General features: G+C 41.6%; 1 protein-coding gene across 6 annotated transcripts in view; it reads right to left on the reverse strand.

Annotated features, from left to right (window-relative positions):
* Nucleotides 1–2,754: 2,754 nt before the first annotated feature.
* SERAC1 (serine active site containing 1) overlaps nt 2,755–20,592 on the reverse strand; it is a 52,865-nt gene continuing 35,027 nt past the window's right edge. For 3 of the 6 annotated variants that reach the window (XM_032793381.2, XM_075064075.1, XM_075064073.1), the window contains 8 exons: nt 19,111–19,273; nt 15,441–15,591; nt 13,433–13,574; nt 10,980–11,080; nt 8,390–8,487; nt 7,452–7,634; nt 6,823–6,966; nt 2,755–5,272 (listed from right to left, as the gene is read on the reverse strand). In XM_032793381.2, coding sequence (XP_032649272.1) covers nt 5,136–5,272; nt 6,823–6,966; nt 7,452–7,634; nt 8,390–8,487; nt 10,980–11,080; nt 13,433–13,574; nt 15,441–15,591; nt 19,111–19,273 — 1,119 coding nt within the window. In that variant the 3' untranslated portion in view covers nt 2,755–5,135. Of the gene's footprint in view, nt 5,273–6,822; nt 6,990–7,451; nt 7,635–8,389; nt 8,488–10,979; nt 11,081–13,432; nt 13,575–15,440; nt 15,592–19,110; nt 19,274–20,592 lie in introns of those variants that run through there. The other 3 variants (XM_032793385.2, XM_075064074.1, XM_075064076.1) reach the window with 3 other exon arrangements.

Genomic DNA, 20,592 nt, shown 5'->3' on the forward strand with positions numbered 1-20,592 from the left:
AATTCAACAGCCCTGGGACAGCTAATTTACGTTGATGAAAGAGTTAGCAGGAAAGCCAATTAAAGTGAATTTATACATGTCAATTACAAATTGTTTAATTACTCCACTTTTCTAAGTGGCCTTCAGCACGAACTATATCTTTTCTCTGTGTAAGCAAGTGGTGACCCACACATTAAAATTAGAATCCCTCCAGCAGGCAGGCTTCATACAATCAGCAACTGCATATACCATTCTATCAAAACAAGTCAAGGAGAAAGAACAAGCTGATTGAAAAAGTGGATGATGAACTTGACATGGCAACTAACCTGGTTCAGATGATCCCCGAACAAGCCAATCTTCGAGGTAAGGAAAACATGGATCCCATTCTTCCTTAAACAGGCTGCCACACATTTAGTGAGCACATGAGGAGCTGCTGAGTGGCCAGAAGAGAACCGTATCCTAGTAATGGCAGTCCGCTATGTCAAAACTGAGGAATTTCCTGTGGCTGGGGCACCACCATGGAAGTATCCATCTGGAAAAATCAAGGGCAACAAACCAACCTTGTGATCGAGGGAGGGGAGGCTCAATGCTTCAGTAACCACATAGACTCTCGCGTGATGAATTTGTTGTGAGAATAAATGTCCAGTATGGGTCTCAGCCCTCCCTTGGGCTTGGGGATCAGAAAATAGCAGAAATAAAAACCCACCCTTGAAATGGTAGAGGTCCTTCATCTATAGCACGCAGAGCCCAAACTTCCTGGAGGTGCACAGCTGCATGAGATTGGTCCCTGAAAAGGGATGAGAAAGGAGAGTGAGAAGGGACAAAACAGAATTCGATCAAATATCCCAGCCCCACAGTACTTAGAACCCACTTCTCTAAGGTTCTTCTTCAAGTGATTGCTCATGTGTATTCCACAGTAGGTGTGCATGCTCGCCACATGCACCCGTGCCGGAAGTTTTTCCCCTAGCGGTACCCATAGGGAGGGAGCACCCCCCGGGACCCTTGGAGTGGCGCCTGCCTGGCATGGTATAAGGGGAGCTGCGCACTTCCCCCACCCTCAGTTCCGTCTTGCTGCCAGTGAAGGTGCGTTGGAACTCCTTAGTTCCAGCCTTGCTGCAGCTTGTCCCCAGAACTGTTCGTTCAGTAGCACCTGTAGTCAGTTTAGTTTTCAGGGGCCGAGCATGCCTCGTGCCCCAGGATTTAAGTCGTGTGGCTCCTGTAGGCGTTCTGTGCCAAGGAGTGACCCACACAGACTGCGCTGCTTGGGAGAAACTCATATCAGTGAAAGGTGCAAGATCTGCAAGTCATTCAAGCCCCAGACTAAAAAAAGAAAGGGACCATTAGACTCCAGGCCATCCTGATGGAGTCAGAACTGGCCCCGACAACAGCACACCACTCTGATCCAGTATCTGGCACCGCATTGTCAGTATGCGGTGACCTTCCGGTACCTTCGACTAGTCGGCACCGCTCCCCTCCCACAGGGCATGTCAAGAGGACCGGAAAAACTCCCTCTTCGCAACAGTACTGAGGAAAGTCTGGGACAGAGGCTAGGCCCATGTCGGGTAGTCCTCGGGCCCCATCGGGCCCTAGGCCTCCGACTCACGCAGAGTAGCCCAGCTCCTTCGGAGCAGGCCTCTTCGCATGTCCAGATGCCATCTACACCCGAAGCCCTCCAGGCGACTAAGGACATCATGTCCATGCCGGTGCCGGGAGCGCCGCTGATGTCGGTCCCACGCTCCAGAGGCAAGCCGCCACTGGGATCGCCGCAGTCACCACCGTTCTGGTACCAGTCTCGGTCAAGGGAACGTTCCCAACACCGCTCACTGCCCAGTGACCCTTCAGTGCACAGTCCATGTGGATCGCCCTTGACACTGGCTAGACTGTCTGGATGGGTGCCATCCGATCAGGACTTCCGGCACCACTCATCTTCACGGAGTGAGCACAGACAGGACCATGGCAGACGTCGCCAATGGTCCTCGTCTTGAAGGCAGTACCGCAGTTGGTTGCTGCATGACTGTTGACACTGTTCCCGCTTGGAATCCCACTCAAAGTCTCTACCAAGGCACCATAGCTCCAGGCAGCGATCGCCAGCTCCTCGTCATCATGGGTCCGCCCGTCGAGACAGCTCATAGAGCAGCTACTACCGTTGGTGCCATTCTCCCACCTCGAGGTTGCGGTCCCATGGTCGACGTAGCTCCCGGCACCACTGCCACTCCCAGTCCAGAGGCAGCAGCGTGTCATACGCCAGCCCGACCTCCGCTCACAGTCACCTGCGTACAGGCCAAGCGAGCCAGCCTGATCGACCGGCCCCATCGGTGCCGCAGCAAGTGCAGTGGCACCGTGCTTCGTGGCTGGCCCAGTGGTACCCGGTGGGGGCTTGCTTGGCGGCCAGGGCATCAGGAGCACCATCAGCCTCCATCCCTAGATCACCAAGGAAAGAGTTGACAGGACCCGCTTCCTCGGTGCCGTGCCCAGAGTCCGACCAGGTGGTGGATCCTCCGGTGCTGGCCAAAATCCGAAACACCACACCGCCCTCCTCACCCCGTCTGGAGGAGCTCAATACTACCGGGCCCATCAAGAATTACTAAAAAGGGTGGCAGCGAGCCTCCATCCCCAGGCAGAGAAAATGGAGGAGCCCTCAGACTCTCTGTTCAATGTTCTGTCTCCCTCGGCACTGGACAGGGTGGCCTTGCCGCTCCATGAAGGGGCGGTGAAAATTTCACGTGCCCTGTGGCAAACACTAGCCTCGTTGGCTCAATATATCAATACATTCCATTTAGCAGATTATTCAAGTTTAATATATTTTTTCAAGAGATATAGTACAATTAAAAAAAAACAACACATTTCATTACTATCTCCCAAACACAAAGTTACTGCATAACCGACATATTAAAGTTACACATGAATACATTTGTTAGTTGCAAAAAATTGAAAGTTGCTTCAAGAATTCCAGTTACTGTAGCTCATACAGATTTATTGTACAAGGCATTACAAAAGACTCTTGTTGATCTGACTCCGTTAGCCAAAAAATGTCTTTTTACTCAAAAATGGGTTGTATCACCCTATTTGCATGTTTTACAATGCGAAGTTCTCAGCTTATCCAAAACCCTGTGTATCCCAATAAATTCCACACATCCTGTTCCACCTGGATAAACAGGGTTCTCCTATATCTGAGCACAGCAGGAGTAGGATAAACTGGTTTTAAAATTACTACAGTCTCAAACTATATTTTCAGTTTGAAATAGTGGCAGCCAAAATTCTTACATGTGGTTTGATCCAAAAGAAAGCATGCCTGGCCTTCAGTACTGCTCTGGGTTCTGTATTTCCCAGCACAGGTCATCCTACATGGGAGTGCTCTAGAGTTGGACTAGTAGGGATGGTCTCAGTATTCTAAGTCACCACCAATACACTCATGCTAATACAAGCTACTATGGGACTTCTGAGCTTCATATCATCTTATTGTGCTTTTTACCCTCATCACTGTACAATCATATTAAAGAAGTCCTGAAACAGTTTCCAGTGGTTCCCCTATGATCATGAACAAAGGCCTTAGTTGATAAATGACTAGCTAGGAAAATCCAGGACTAGTAAGGTGATTTGCTTGGGTGACAGTGAGGGTCAGATGGTCTATCAGGGATTCTGTGGCTGTGGATTTCAACATTTCTTGGCCACGAGATCAGTATTAGTCCTTTGCTAAATCAAACCCATAACTAAGCTGCTCTTAATTAGGTTTGGAATCATTTATGGCTTTAAGAAAGGTGGCTGAACACTGCTACCCTTGTTCTATAAAATATTTCTCATCAATGCTGTTAACCAGATCATTCTGGGCCTTAGCAAAAAATAATAATAATAATAATACAGTGAAACACTCCACATAATTATTTAAGAAACTGTTGCTGTTTTTCCTCCATGTACAGCAATAAATTAGCTTAGCGCCCCCCAAATATAAAACGTGCTAATGGAGCCCTGGGAACTCCTTTATGTTTTCTGCCTTAGCCTCCCACTCCCTTCCCTGCAAATTCCAAAGCCTCACATAGCCACTGTCTTTCTTGTGAAGGACTACACAAGTTTCCCTGTTTTTGAGCCTCATCAACACCATTCTTAAATCAGCGGAGAGCTTCTTATTGAGCAACAGGCACCACTCCGCCAAGAGTTAAGTGTGCTGCCTTTTCAGCACTCCCACAGTAGGCAGCAAGAAATCAGCACAAAGGTCCCCTACCCAGATCTTGTGTATGACAGAACAGAGAACTAGGTCAAAAACTTCTCACACTAAGGCTCTTTTTCCATGATCTTGAAGCCCAGCGCTGACAGAATTAAAATGAAACAGAACAAGAATGTATTTATCTTTTTGCTTAAAACTAAATTAAACTGCCACTGTCTCCTTTACATAGGATACCATACCAGAGATCAAAAGATTAGGTGATGCTTCTCTTTCTCACACAGCACTCTGTTTCCTGCATTTGTTATCAATTGATGCCAACTGGTAAAAAGTGAATTAAACTAGAAGAATGTCTGGGCCTATTAAACAGAAAGGCAAGCAGCATAAATTAGTCCATCAATCAAAACAATATCTTGAATCATTCACATATGTTCTTAATAGGTTTCAAACTCCTAAATGTGGATAGCAGATGTGTACTTTTAGACAGCCATTTGTTTCCCTATGTTATTATAGAAACAGGTCATCCTCTGGGTTTATTGGTTTTGGTCCTTAGTGTACCATATATGTACATTCATCTCAATCACAGCAACCTTTCTTGGCTAAGAAGTGAACCATGGGACACCCTTCATAGCCCATCCATGGTGCTCCCGAAGAGTAGCTACAGGATACCTTTCCTCCACTGCACTCCCATCGCCTACTGGTCAAATCATCAGAGCAATTACATACATGTAGTCAATAAGTCAAAGTGAATCACATCAGACTTTGACCTTTCATTGCCAGATTTCTGGGGCTGTGGTTGTTTGCATATATTTTGAATGCATTTCAGACGTAGACAATGTAGATTCCCAAGCAGAAGATACATTCAAAGCCACTTGGACAGCTGATTTTATTATTAATATTGTGTCTGTAGTTCTGGAGGGCTGCCAACAGTTTTAGTGGAAAGACTTTGTTGCATTACACCAAATGGGAGAGAGAAGCAAGCAAGGATGATAAAGACTCAACTTCCCAGTTCTCTTGCTAAAGCATCTTGAATAAACTTTACAGTACGTTGGTATAGAAAAGTATCTTTTTTCTTTGGCTTGCAAATATTCAGATGATTAACCTCCACTGGAATTAGGTCTCCGATGCCTAAATCTGGAGGAGGAAAAAAAACCAAAATAGTGTAGATTAAGAAAAAGCTCTTGCATTAACAATTGAAGTCACCCAAACCCAACCCCTCCATAGCTGCTATTTATTAATTTTGTCTTACATTATTAGGTTGTTTTTAAATGTGCTGAAAGCGTTATCAACACAGTGACATATTGCATAAATAGATGCAGCTTTAGACTGATTCTACAAAGGAATCCACTTAGACCGAGAAGTTCCATTGACTTCAGTGGGATTCCACAAATATGTACGTGTCTGCCCATATGGATCCCTTTGCAGGATCAGGGCTTTAGAAAACTTCTTCCTTCCCATATAATTTTCCCTTATTGACTAGTCACCAGCACCCAGCTTACTCAATAAAGAGAACATTACTAACAGGTTTTATCTAGCGAACACATCATTTAAGGTCAAAGACTGAAATCCTGCCTATTAAACTCAATGGGAGCCTTGTCATTGGGTTAAATCCTGGCCCTGTTGAAGTCAAAATATCTGCATTTTGAAGAAGTCTAAAAGACTGCAGAAGGTTTTTAGTCATAATTAAATTCATCCATAGTGTAATGAACTCTTATAAAAATTGTGATTTTAGAATTTAAAAGTGGGCTGGATTGGACAGGGAAAGGGAAAACCCATCACTTAAGTGTATAATATAGGTGCCCTACTCCCAGCAAATTTAGTTACACTGAGACTAGTCATGGTGTTTGGGTATTCCTGATAGCTAATCCTGATCGCTTCAATGAAAGTTCTAGTTAAGGTTATGCTGACTCTTCTGTTCTAACCCCATGTGCATTATGTTAACAACTTTCTGAGCAATTCTTTGTTTTGCCTGAAGTTTTCCATATTTGGTCATCCAAAAGGATGCTACAGTAGTGTAGTAGGTCTGTGTGAGAGACTGAGCATTGAACCAAATGGAGAATGTTGGCCATCTGCAGGGGCGGCTCTAGGCATTTAGCCCCCCAAGCACGCCAGGCAGGCTGCCTTCAGCGGCTTCCCTGCGGAGGGTCCGCTGGTCCTGGGCTTCCTGCGGGAGGTCCGCGGAAGCCATGGGACCAGCGGACCCTCGGCAGGCAAGCCGCCCAAGGCAGCCTGCCTGCCGCCCTCACGGCGACCGGCAGAGCGCCCCCAGTGGCTTGCCACCCCAAGCATGCGCTTGGCATGCTGATGCCTGGAGCCACCCTGGCCATGTGAACACCATGAGGTCTCTACTGTAAGAGTTTGACTGCAGTGATTTCCCCCACCTTTAAAATAAGGAGAGGACCATGTTAGATGCATAAGAACAACCTTTGCCACACTGCTCTATAAGTAATATGCTCAGATTTGCACTGAATTCTCACTGATTTCAATAGGAGGGTTACATGTTTGTACTTAGAAATGTATCCAAGGTCAAAATCTGGTCAAAAGTTTAAACAAAAGAAGCCATCAATGGTTTTTCAAACAATATCTCCTATTTATTTATCTTTCCAGATATTTCTATTACAGTATCTGCATTGCCTATCCCCCTACATCAATACGCAAAAAAAGTAAAGAGCTAATTGACATACTGGCTGAGTCCACAGGTACCACATGAAGTTTTATCATGCTACCTATATGCGTTGGTAAGGTTTCTGCAAAACTCAAGACTGGAAATTTCTTATCCTTGGCAAATGAAAGAAAATCATCATTCAGTTCTTTAAGGGCAGGAGAATCTGAAGGAGGAGAAAAAGAAATACTGTATATTGTGTAAATTGTGTTAACTCATTTTCAGAAAATAAAAACTTATCTACAATATTTTATCTTGTAAGAAATGCTTTGGCAAAATTATAACTCCAGTAAAAACAGCAGCACATCCATCGTAAGACCCTGTTTTCAGGGGTTTGACAGCAGCCTAGAATATGCCATGCTAACTTTGTCATTTAATCCTACACAGCCTGGGATTTGATTACAAGGTATGCTACAGAGGAGTCACATACTACATTATTACATTTCTGAACAGCCGAGACTTTTCTGTAAACTTGCCCACAGCTTTATCCTCTTCTACAAACATTTAAGTACAGCAGTTATTCTGTCAATTTAACTGACAGCCTTAGAAAGATAAAAAGGGGTTTTGCTGTTTTTGTCTTGCATTTTCAGATGGAGTGACAAAAATCAAACAGATAAACTCCTATGCTAAATGGCTACAAAGTGAGCATACCTGTGCTGAGTTCCTTAACCTCCACAGAAGGAAAGAGAAGATATCTAGCATTCATTGAGTATTCAGCCAGCTGGGAGCCATGGTGAGGTACACTATAAAATATGATTCCTCGGGTGTTGTTTACAATTTTATCCATTTCTGGGTTCTTGGAAGCATCCACCAACATCTTTTTAACTAGAAGACCTGGCAACAAAAATATTAATTTATGCAGGGAACTAAAGAACTGCGAGAATAATGTTCATATTACAATACATACAAATCAGACCATCATATTCTTTCCTCAACTAATTAGGTCTACTCTTCTACTTTGAAAAATATGTAAAAGTAGAAAACTATAATGGAGGCAGGAAATGTAAACTGTTACTATTTGGTGTCAAATCCAATATTCCAAACTTACTTGGGTTTCCTTTAAACTCTACCAGGGATGTTCACTAAAGATCCATCATGGAGACAATGTAGCCTCCAGGTTCCCAATTACAATCTCAGCTAAATCATTCATTGATTCTGTGTCCTTCCCCAACATAGCACAAAGAGATAACAATATAGTTCATTAATAAATAAATAATTTGAGATATACTTATCTTATAGAACTGGAAGGGACCCTGAAAGGTCATTGAGTCCAGCCCCCTGCCTTCACTAGCAGGATCAAGTACTGATTTTGCCCCAGATCCCTAAGTGGCCCCCTCAAGGATTGAGCTCACAACCCTGGATTTAGCAGGCCAATGCTCAAACCACTGAGCTATCCCCCCCAATAAATTGTTTATGCAATGCAGTATAGTTAATAAAGTTTTATATTTTTCAGACCACATTTTGCAAAACTTTTGGGGTGATCAAGTTTGATCTGAAACGTGGTTGTTCAGGCTAATTTAGCTACTCATTTTAAAGCATAATGGCCAATAATACATAGCTGATCTGTACAGCATAAACAAAGTACTTACCTCCCATGCTATGTGATACCCATACCAGAGGTCTGTCTCCAATACCAGCAGCTCTAAGCTTGTTAAGAAGCTCATTGCTCCTATAAGCAATAGATTTCCTGCAGAAGAAAAAGAGATGCAAGGCAGAAGGCAAACATACTAAAGGGCAGTCTCGTGCTGGAGTGGAGTTTCAGTACATCAGTATTATGAAAAGGGATTTAGATAGATAACTCATGTTGGACCTGATCATGCAAGTTACTGAACACAATCAGCTATTACCAACTTCATTGGGAACTGAGGACGCCAAACACCTTGTAAGACTGGGTCCACTAGGAACAACAGGAGCTCAGGAACAGAGATAACTAATATTTTCTAGAAGCACTGGTGTTTTCCTTTAGTTTTGGGCTTTAGGATTAGCTCTAAGTGTCTCGTTATGCTTTGGGATTTTAAACAGCTTGGTTTCCATATAAAAATATTTTTCTTTTCAAAGCATCAGAGTGTAATAAATTCTATTCTCTTGTGAAGCAAACAGTGTCTGACAAGCAAATACTTTGCTAAATTGTGCTTAAAGTATGGAGCAACACACTGAGAATGTTCAAGCTGAATCCAGGGCTCTGAATAAATAAGTCTGTGATTTACCTATGATTTCTAAAATAATACCTACTGATACTTCGTTCTTCTATTACACCTTCCAGCCAATAATCTCAGAGTTAAGAGTGGTAAAGCATAATCATCTCCATTTTGAAGATGGAGAACTTGAGGTACAGAAAAGGTAAATGACTTGCCAAAGGTCAACAAGTCTGTAGAAGAGTAGGAACATATATTGATTCCCAGTCCCATGCTTTGAACCATATCACCTCCCTTCCTCACAGCAAAAGTAAAGTTGAACACAGAGGACCATAGGACAAGATGAGAACTCAGAGAATTGAATGAGCAGCAGAAATATCAGGATACTGCGATATTACAGTGCAAAAATCTAAACAGCAGCCACATTTAAAAAGCCTTGTATAATCAGTTCTCAGAATGGATGTTAAAGATCACTCTGCTGTAGTACCTGTGAAAAGAGATTCAAATATGTCTTTTCAACTGAACTAAATCTTTAAGACAGCTGCAGGGATTTGCTCCTTCTGAGAATCGGGTCCAAAATGGCATGTGGGATTTCACAGCTCCGTGGGACTGTTGTCCCACGTGTTCATGACGCTTTAAAATGACAGCACTATAAGCTCACTTTTAAAAGGTCAGCTAGTGTATCTATGAATAATAATGCAAGGGTTATGATTCTACTGCTGCATCTTTCTTGACACACTTGAGGAATCCTCCTTCATACCTTTTATTTTTCAGCACCCATATGGAACTGCAAAATGACCAAATACAGTATGCTCAGGTGATCTTTATTCTGAGGACAAAAATTACTATAATATACATTGAGAAATATATTTTTTCCTTTTTCTAACTCCTTTCCACTTCCATAACTCTGGTTGGACACAGTAAGAAACAGGAGTACCTGTCTACATGTATTTTTGCTGTTATTAAACTGTATTGTTTTGTTTCTACTCATTTCAAAGACGTGCGTGAGATGGTTATTGTTTCCCTAATGGAGTGGATTACATATGCTTCCTTTATTGGAATAATTGTATCAATTTGCTAAATACCAAGAAATAGAAGGAACAAGGAGTGGGGAAAGAAAACAATAAGAATTGTGCCCTCTAATTTTCTATATTGTGATTAAAGTTTTCCCCTACTATGTAATATAAATCCTTTGGGCCCTTATCCAGTAAACACTTAATTTTAAGCACAGGAGTAGTCCTTGAGGCTACTCACCTGCTTCAAATTGAGCTCATGCATAGATGTTTGTAGGATTGAGACCTAGGGCTTCCTCCAAAGTCCATTAAAGTCAATGGAGAGGCTCCTGTTGACTTCAGTGGGCTTTGGAACATACCCCTAGTCTGTTCTACTATTTTTTCCTTTTAGAAAACCCTGTTGAGTTGGAGGTGCTGTTGTTCAAATGAGACGTATAACAGAAATCCTCATCACTTGTGGTCAATAAAGATCCCACACCACTTTTGGCAAACATGTCCTGACAAATACCAACTTGAGTTTCAGCTGAATATGGTCTCCTTTACTTCCTGTCCAAAACTATTATACAGCTACTATATTTTATCTGCAACAGAATAGTATCTCTCTCTTTTCAGGGATTTATAATCTTGAATAAAAGTGATCTCCAGGCCAAAACTAGGCATATAAAGTCTTAATCTGAAGATTGTTTTGTAGTGCACTGGAGAATTGTTTGTCTGAAGTTAAGAAATCCCCCACCCCACAAAGAATCTATTCAGGCCAGTCTCTAGAGTTCTTCACACATTTCTCCTTAATGCAAAGCTGAATGAACCACAAGAATTTAGAGAGACACCACAAGCACCTACTCGGGCAGTATGGAAGCATCTACTCAGTTGCTGAGGAACAGGTGGTAAGAAGTTTCTCCAAACCAAAATCTCCTCCACAGCAGCACATGACAGGAAAAATAAGATCACTTGCTCCTGACTATAGGATCCTATATATATCAATAGTATAGCTTTCTGTCTCCTCCCTAAATTACATGCACTTCATTTGTTACCTGTGGTCCTCAGTAGGACACTTTGTTTTCCAATCACTCAGGTGGGTATCATACTCCACAGATACAATTCTAAGCGAAGGACAGTCTGAGGCTAGCCAAGTCTAAAATATAAAATCAAAACAAAGGCACACACTTGAATTTACACTACACCAATTGGTTCTCATACATCAACATCAAGACCAGCAATCTGCTGTAAGAATTATAGTTAATTAGAAGAAAAATAAAAATACTTATTAAATGTAAAGTGCTGTTTTGGACAGAAAACTGACTGAAATGTAAAAATGATACCCTTCTGAAAATATTTGCTGCTGGTGTTCCTTTAAGTCCTAGCTGCTTACTTTAAACGACAAAACAGTTTTTACTACTGTTAGCACATCACAAAGCCACCAAAGCTATGGGAGAGTGAGCTGGATTCTGTTTTGACTCATGCAATACTGACAAAAAAGTCCACTAAATTCTGATTGCAGAAACAATTATTATGGATAATGTTTTAACAGGCAACTTGACTTTAAAGATCTCAGGCTGTGTTTGCAGGACTGGCAGTTCGATAAATCACCTTTTGAGTTTAAAATTAAAGCTTTTCTTTAATTTTCCAAGTGCTTTACAAACAATGGCAAAGCTTCACAAAGCTGACTTCAGTGGATGGTATCAGGGATGAAGACTGACCATTAACATCCTCATAACACCTCTTTGAAGTGCATGAGAATTAGGGCTTGTCTACACTGGCAATTAACAGTGCTGCAACTTTCCTGCTCAGGGGTGTGAAAAAACACCCCTCCGAGCGCAGCAAGTTGCAGCGCTGTAAAGCGGCAGTGTAAACAGTGCCCCAGCGCTGGGAGCTACACCCCTCTTTGAGGTGTTTTGTTTTGTTTTGTTTTTTTAAAGAGTGCTGGGAGAGTTTTTTTTTTCGTAGATTCATTCATAGACTCTAGGACTTGGAGGGACCTCGAGAGGTCACCGAGTCCAGTCCCCTGCCCTCATGGCAGGACCAAATACGGCCTAGACCATCCCTGATAGACATTTATCTAACCTACTGTTAAATATCTCCAGAGATGGAGATTCCACAACCTCCCTAGGCAATTTATTCCAGAGTTTAACCACCCTGACAGTTAGGAACTTTTTCCTAACGTCCAACCTAAACCTCCCTTGCTGCAGTTTAAGACCATTGCTTCTTGTTCTATCCTTAGAGGCTAAGATGAACATGTTTTCTCCCTCCTCCTTATGACACCCTTTTAGATACCTGAAAATTGCTATCATGTCCCCTCTCAGTCTTCTCTTTTCCAAAGTAAACAAACCCAGTGCTTTCAGCCTTCCTTCATAGGTCATGTTCTCAAGACCTTTAATCATTTTTGTTGCTCTTACCACACAAGGCACGTTAAAGCGCTGCCAGTGTAGACTAGCCCTTACTCTTTTATAGACTGGAAAACAGGTATGCAGATTAAGGAAATCGCCCAAAGCCACAAAGGGAGAGAGTGAGTGCCAGAGCTGGAATCAGTACTTAGGCTTCTGGCTCCCTCTCCTGTGTGACATGGAAAATCAATTAGATTAAAAATGGAACCCTGAACTACCATTTTTACAAAGTTACTTTTCTGATTACATTTTGATATAAAATACACCAAACAAAATTTCTTTAAGGCCCTTGTTACTGATTCACTGATAAAACTTCAACAGTAAACACTACAAAGCTTTAGTTAATCAGCAATCTGTTTCTTTATAAAAAAATATAGTATACGTGAAAAAATCCGGAATTTTGTGGACTTTTTTGGTCTCTGAATAGCAAATAAAAAAGACAAGAAGGGTGAACAGATATCTACTAGGCAACCAAATTCTAGCCCAATCTAAGAGGAATAATAGAAAGATGTGGAGGATACGGTGTCCTCTTATTGGAGGAAACAATTATATCAAAGGGGCTAACATTAGCTGGGAAATCCCACCCCAAGAACAATCTGTTCAGAAATGCAACTTGTTGACAAACATTCACTAGTAAGTAAGACAAAGCTACTTGCAGAATCTGATTAGAAGTAATCTAGATTAAAACCAGGCAGTTGCTAAAATTGTAAGAACGGCTATACTGGGTCAGACCAATAGTCCTTCTCGCCCAGTATCCTGTCTTCCGACAGTGGCCAATGTCAGGTGCTTCAGAGGGAATGAACAGAACAGGTAATCATCAAGTGATCCATCCCGTCGCCCATTCCCAGCTTCTGGCAAACAGAGGCTGGGGACACCACCCCTGGCCAATTTGGCTAATAGCCATTGATTGACCTGTCCTCCATGAACTTATCTTGTTCTTTTTTTTAACCCTGTTACAGTCTTGGCTTTCATGACATCCTCTGGCAAAGAGTTCCACAGGTTGACTGTGTGTTGTGTGATTTTAGGTCTCTTCCATTTTCCTCTCCACAATGCTCACTGAAGAGGAACAATAATCTGATTGGAGTTAGTTATTGTCTCCCTACCTTTGGCCAGCATTCACTGTAAACCTCTTCCCCTTCGAAAGCCTTTACATCCAAAGGCTGATTTATGTCTTGTTGTCGCCAGGTTTTAAATGCTGCTCCCAAAAGACCATGAATAAAAAGGACGTCTGCTTTAATAGGCTGACTGATATTGGAAAGAATTTTAAAAAGAAGTAGGGTACATATTTTAATACATTAAAATTAACATTTACATAAACCATTTCATCCTGAACCACCCCAAAGTGCATTTTAAAAAATAAAACCTGCACAATATATCTATGTTACGGAGATCATCAAGCGTAGTATACACAATAAAATGTAAACAGAAGAACCACACAGAATACAGTGGGCTAGGGAAAGGGGAGGCAGTTCAAGTGGTCCATACAGGATAACATTAAATGCATACAAGCTGTCTGCAGTAGGACTGCTGCTACTGGAAGTATGCAGACCCGATAAGAGGCTAGTGCAGGGGTCAGCAACCTTTCGGAAGTGCTGTGCCGAGTCTTCATTTATTCACTCTAATTTAAGGTTTCACGTGCCGGTAATACATTTTAACGTTTTTAGAAGGTCTCTTTTTCTAAGTCTATAATATATAACTAAACTATTGTTGTATGTAAAGTAAATAAGTTTTTAAAAATATTTAAGAAGCTTCTTTTAAAATTAAATTAAAATGCAGAGCCCTTCCAGACCAGTGGCCAGGACCCGGGTAGTGTGAGTGCCACTGAAAATCAGCTCGCATGCCGCTTTCGGCACCCGTGCCATAGGTTGCCTACCCCGGGCTACTGGCACATCAATGGATCACAAACAGATAAATTTTCAACTTATAAAATGGCTGGAAAACTGAATCAACACCATTCCCTTCATGCTGCATCCAAGGATCAGAGAAATTCCCATGGAATGTTCACCATGCCGGAACACTGTGAGTAATGCAATTATGTGATTTACTAAGGAACAAGGGGCGGGAAGGGGAACCTAAACCCATGACAATACCACTTACCCTGCAAGACACATGCAGGAATATTAAATGAGGGAGGAACCCATAGCCAATAAGGGAAGTACCCTGAGGCTCATTGCTGAATCTCACTACTGCAATAAGAAAGTTTCCCTTTGCTAACTCCAATTTACACCCAAGAAACTGAAGGACAGAGATATCCCTGGTACTACACTGAGGCACTGTAATAGATTTTGCCACTATCAAGGTGGCAGAGGGTATCTGTCCCTTCCAGATACCCAAAAGGAGCTGGTCACCAAGTGGGCCAAAGAGTATTTTACTGCTATGCATGGAGACAGTAAAATCTCTACAAATTTTGCAAGAGCAACTCAAAAATGAAACGACCTTTAAGATGATACTTCATATACAGCACCATCTGAACTATGCCTGTACAGGGACGGTAATAGGAAATGGAACATCATAGTACCTTACCCTCTGTAATAAAAAATGCCAGTCTCTTTGCCCAATTAAAATCTAAATCAGGATTTCTATTCATACAATCCAACAGAACCTTCCATGTGGCCTGTGCAATGGCATTAATATAAGGAGCAGTTACTGCTAGTTGACACCTGCTTCTCCTCATCTTCAGCTGCACAAGCACAATTAATTGTTTTACTAACAATACTCTAGGGGATTTCCTGCAATTAGTTTCCTGCATTTTTGCCAAATATTCCCTGCTTTCAAAAGAACAATTATCGACATGGTGCTAGCATCCCAACAGGGCTGAACTGCATGTGAAGCAATACCTTAAATGTGCATATACCAATTTTTGCAAATTTGTGTTTGTTTTTCCTTGTAACACTCACATTCTTTTCAGGGAGATATGACAAGACTTTCATTGAGTATTTCCTAGTGCCTCAACATTTGAGTTTAAGATATTTAAGTCCTACATTCCAGAAGGACAGGCCCAGCAGATAGCATTGCTGTGCAGCAGCAACTTTAACTCCACCTTCACAAAGTTTTTTGTAAGTGAATAATAAAAGAAGTAGCATGTGATAGAGTAAGGACCCTCATCTTTACCTGCTACGGTACTGTGGATGTAAAACATATACGCCATCTGGATACTTTTCCTGCACTGTGTCTCTGTCTAGATTAGCCAGGGCTCTGGATGCATGTGAAGACTGAATGACATGAGGAGACTTCATTGCTTCAGCTAGTATGGAAACCCAACCTAGTTTAAAAATCAAACAAAAACACATCTCTCATTGGCTGTTAATTACTAAGAAACTATTATCTGAACTATGATTGCAGAATGGCTGTTTTCATTTGAAATGATGTCTGCCAAAATAATTGTAGGAGCATAAGAATTGCAATGCTAGAACAAACCCTATTTCAATCCAGGTATCTTGCCTCACACTGTAGCCAGTGCTGGATGGTAGCACCTGTGTAATGCACTGAACTGTGCCAAAAATATTCCACAGTGACATGGTACGCAATTAATTTCTGACTCCAACTGGTGATCAGTTTATGATCTGCAGCAAGAGCACTCTCTCTCTCTCTCAAGAAGAGTGTGTACCCCCTTCAATTTCTCCCATCACCCAAAAGGAAGAGGAAGGGGGAAAGGAGCAAGGGAGTAAATCCCCAAATCCCTCAAGCAATCAAGATGGAGAAAGGTAGAGAAAAGAAATGGTACCTCCCCAGTAGCCCAGTAGAATAAGAGCCCTCCAACATCTGATGAGAAGGGAGAATTAAGGACAAAGAGTGAATTATAGTGGGCAAAGAGACTGGCATTTTTTATTACAGAGGTTAAGGTACTATGATGTTCCCATTTCCTATTACCGTCCCTATGAGGGCACAGTACAATAGTACTATGGGGGCACAGAACATAGTATAATAATAACCAGGAAAGAGTAGAGAAAAGACAGTCTTTCTCCTAGTAGCCATTAGGGAAGAAAAGGACCCCAGAAGTTAGGGCTGGATGGACCACAGAGAGAAGAGACAGCTATCCCTGCTAACCAGCTAGCAGCCAGGAATTAAATGGAGGGTCTGCAAACTGATGCTTATTAGAAGAGTACAACCACTGTCCAGTCCCAATTTTTAAAACCCTTGTATGTGAGGATTAAGTATTAGAGACACCTTGGTCTCTATGATCCTAAATGTAGCCATGCTATTTACAATAAAAAAAATAAAGTACTGTTACTAAAGTGATACTATTCATAAAGCCATTCTCAAAGTGCTGTCCAACATGATTAAAATACAATCTCAGCTGCCTTTACAAAGATGGACAGCTATTTCCTAAAATAAAACCGATCTCATTAGACATCTCTGTGAAACTGCAGAGATTACTGAGAAATGTGAAGATTTTGAATGAAATATTAAAGTGTTTAAAACAAAAATAATTCAAATATTTTTGTACTTGTCTATTATAATCTTGAAAAATGATATAAAACTCCACCCACAATAAAATTCAGAGAGATAAAACCAATAGAGCATTTAAAGTACAGAATTTAAATATGATAGAGAAAGATAATAAATATGGAGCCAACATCTGAAATTAAAATAAAAGCCTTACGCAAGAAGAGAGAAACAGAGACAACTGTCCAAGATGAGCCACTTCAATACCCTAGAGTCCTATTACAGGTGAAGAGGCTGGGAAAGAAAGGGTTAAGAAAGAACATTGGAGTCTACTGAACAAGGAAGAAAATTCTGAGGTACAATTTTGCACTTAAAAGATTGAGGGGTTTTCTTAAGCAGTTTTGTTTCTGTAACTGTTTCCCATCAAGGTTTTGTGCACAAAAGTGCATTTCAACAACCAAAAGTTGAAAGAAGATTGCTTGTATCATTGGTCATACATGGAGCTAGAGTGCATGTGGGGAGAACTGAAATAGAGCAGGAAGATAAGCAAAGTAAGAGGTGAGAAGTAATGGAAACAGGTCAAATCAGGAGGCTGTTACTGTGCTTGTTAAATCATACCTACAAAATCCTGCATAACCCCTGTTGCTACTGACTAAAGGAATTTTTGAGACCAACTACTTTAAAGCCAACTTCATAGAGAAAATCTGGACACACTTTGAAGAAAGAACTGTCCTGTGGTGGCAAACTTGAAAAAGGAGAGAAAATACAATTTACTTGGCCAGCATCATTCTGAATTCCCCCACCAATTATAGATACTGGAGTCTAAATAAGAGTTTTCTTCTGCCCAACCCAGCTTCTTCTTCTGCTGGATTCTGCAGTGAAGTCCAGATCACAGGGACTATGGTCGCAGAGTTTGTTACCAGCAGTATGACTGAAATGTCACAGATTCAGGATTAGTAATTCACAGCAGAAATAAGGAGAAGGAATAGATGAGCTGCATATGTCACCTGTTTGAAAACAAATACCTTTCAGAATTAGTGAAAATTATGAAAGACACACAGGAATGTAAATTGATTTTAGAAGCAGGATATATTTCAAAGGTTTACAAAAAATGAAAGTCCTTAAGAGAACATTATCAAATAATCTTTTCCCACTGTTCTGTATTATAATAGCAAAAAATGGCAAAAATAGTTTATTTAAAATATCATTTAAACTGAACTTTTCTGAAGGGTCAAAAAACATTGAGCTAAGGATACCCACACCCCCTCAGAGAGCCCAACACGAGCCAATACCTCTTCTACCATTTTCTTTCCTCTTCTTCCTGAGCTGGCAATCCTAGCATGGGAAGAGAGAATCAGTGGCCTCACAGGCCCATTTTTCTTATCTACTCTAGTAAGCATTTTATGGGGACAAACAGGTATACCTCTTCCCAGTTCTGGACTGCCAACCCTGTAGCTCTTCTACGGAGTTCTCTTTAAAATTTAGTACATCCCTTGAAATGTATGCTGCAGAGAGTATTAAAGGATTGTGACATCTCTTTCTCCATTCTCAGGGATTGACAGGGGCGGCTCCAGGCACCAGCGCAGCAAGCGCATGCCTGGGGTGGCAAGTCACGCGGGGTGGACTGCCGGTTGCTGTGAGGGCAGCAGTCAGGCAGCTTTTGGCGGCATTTCTCCAGGAGGTCTGCTGGTCCTGCGGCTTCAACAGTGGGCACGCCGAAGGCGCAGGACCAGCACATCATCCGCAGAAACGCCACCAAAGGCCGCCTGACTGCTGTGCTTGGGGCGGCAAAATATAGAGCTGCTCCTGGGGATTGAGCAGGGATTCTCACAGAAACAGAAGGAAGGATTTCACAACATAAAGAATTCCACAATCCCCAGGTGCATGCTGGGACACAAACTCCCAAGAGAGCCTGTTAAAAGAGGCAGAGCAGCAATACCAAGTAGAAGTTACTAGATCTACTTCAAAATGATGAAATTGATGGACTGGCCTGTTCACTCCAGACGGCAGAGGAACAGACCTACTTGGCCTCCTTACAAGAAGAAATCACAGCCAGTAAGGAAATCTAGGAACTATTGGGTAGATAAAGTTTGTGATGAGGAGCCCCAGGAGATTCATAAAAATATCCCAATTCTGATGTTTAGATGAACTAAGCCCAAATTCTGAACCTTCATCAATGATTTATAATGGCTCTGACTGTAGGGATGAGGCACATTGGCTGGACAGAGTAGGCAAGTTTGCAGTAACACTGACCATGCTACTTTGGTCTGTAAATGAATAGGACTTCTTCCTCCAGCACTACTGATCCCATGTATTTTACAAAAGTACTAAATTCACTTACATATTTAGAATATAAATATTGCATCAAGATTGCTTAAATTGGCGTTCTTTTTACCTGCACGTACTATGGATGAATGAAGACGTTCATCCAAAGCCATATTTCCAATGATGTGAATTATGTTCCTTTGTATTTTCGCAGAATCATTACGAAGCTGATATATCCTCTGTAGTAGCTGCAGACCTCCATTTGCTTCAATTTTATCACAATGAGTAGAAACCTAGCATTTTACAGTAAATTCAGTGATACTAAGTGAAAGTCATGCCAACATCCAAATCTACAAAAGCTTCCTGAGAAGCTCTCAATACATTCAGTCTCCATTAAAGCTACTAAGTACATATCCACATCATATGCAGAAATTCTTCTTAATCTAGGATTTGTTTTTATGTTATGCTTAAATCTTTCAGTTTAACAATTTAAGAAACTATAAGAACTATGAAATACTTATTTTATTGAATGCCACGAACTCAGAAAGGGAGTAAAAAATTTTAGCATGCGAACTGCACAATCATTACAACTTGACAGCCCCATATTGGGAAGGGGCTGAGCATTTCCACTTTTCTCCCACTGAAGTTAATGGGACCTGAGGGTACTTGACACCTTGCAGGATCAGATCCTAAGACCACAATTCTCCATAACACAACCGCCCACTTTTTCTAAAGCATCGTGTAAGCTGGGGCCACTTATTCTGCACACCTACCTGTTAGAACCCTCTCTTATAATCCTTTTTCATTCAAAAAGGTAACATTATTCTAAATACTGCTTCTGTCATTACAGATCTTCATGGCAGCAACAGAAATCAATAAAAGCAGCAAAGAATCCTGTGGTGCCTTATAGACTAACAGATGTTTTGGAGCATGAGCTTTCGTGGGTGAATACCCACTTCGTGACCCACGAAAGCTCATGCTCCAAAACGTCTGTTAGTCTATAAGGTGCCACAGGATTCTTTGCTGCTTTTACAGATCCAGACTAACACGGCTACCCCATTGATACAGAAATCAATGTAGGCAGATGACTGCACATTTATGAGCCATACTGTGGACCATTGCTGTTGAATAGATGCTAGTGACATGAAAGTTTCTTTTATAGCGCTGAATGCTGTGCTATGGCTGAGTAATGTGCTCTTTGCCCTTCCCTACCATAAACTTAGCTTAGTGGATTTTTTTCAATATGTATTTATTCAGCTTCTGATTTTAGCTATATTGCACCTGCAGTCTTTCTTGTGCAATTAATATTGTTATGGCAAGTGTCACAAAGTGACACTGTTACACATAGTCTTCCACTTTCTTTTTCTTTGTGTGCAAGTAAATGTTCAATGTTGGGAAGACATGCTGTATTGTTATTGGGTTTTGGTATGCAAGATTCGATGTAGAGGCAATGATCCTTGGGAGAAAGAGCTGCAGTGCAAGCAGGAAGAGAGTTTGCTCTCTGCCTTGGTCTCTGATCAGAGTTAATTCATAATACAGAGTTGCTCTCTGGAAAGTCCACCTTAGACTGAGGGCTTGTCTACAGGGCACCGGCAAAATGCACTAGAGGGGT

Source organism: Chelonoidis abingdonii, chromosome 3 (assembly GCF_003597395.2).
Source record: "Chelonoidis abingdonii isolate Lonesome George chromosome 3, CheloAbing_2.0, whole genome shotgun sequence".
NCBI lineage: Eukaryota > Metazoa > Chordata > Testudines > Testudinidae > Chelonoidis > Chelonoidis abingdonii.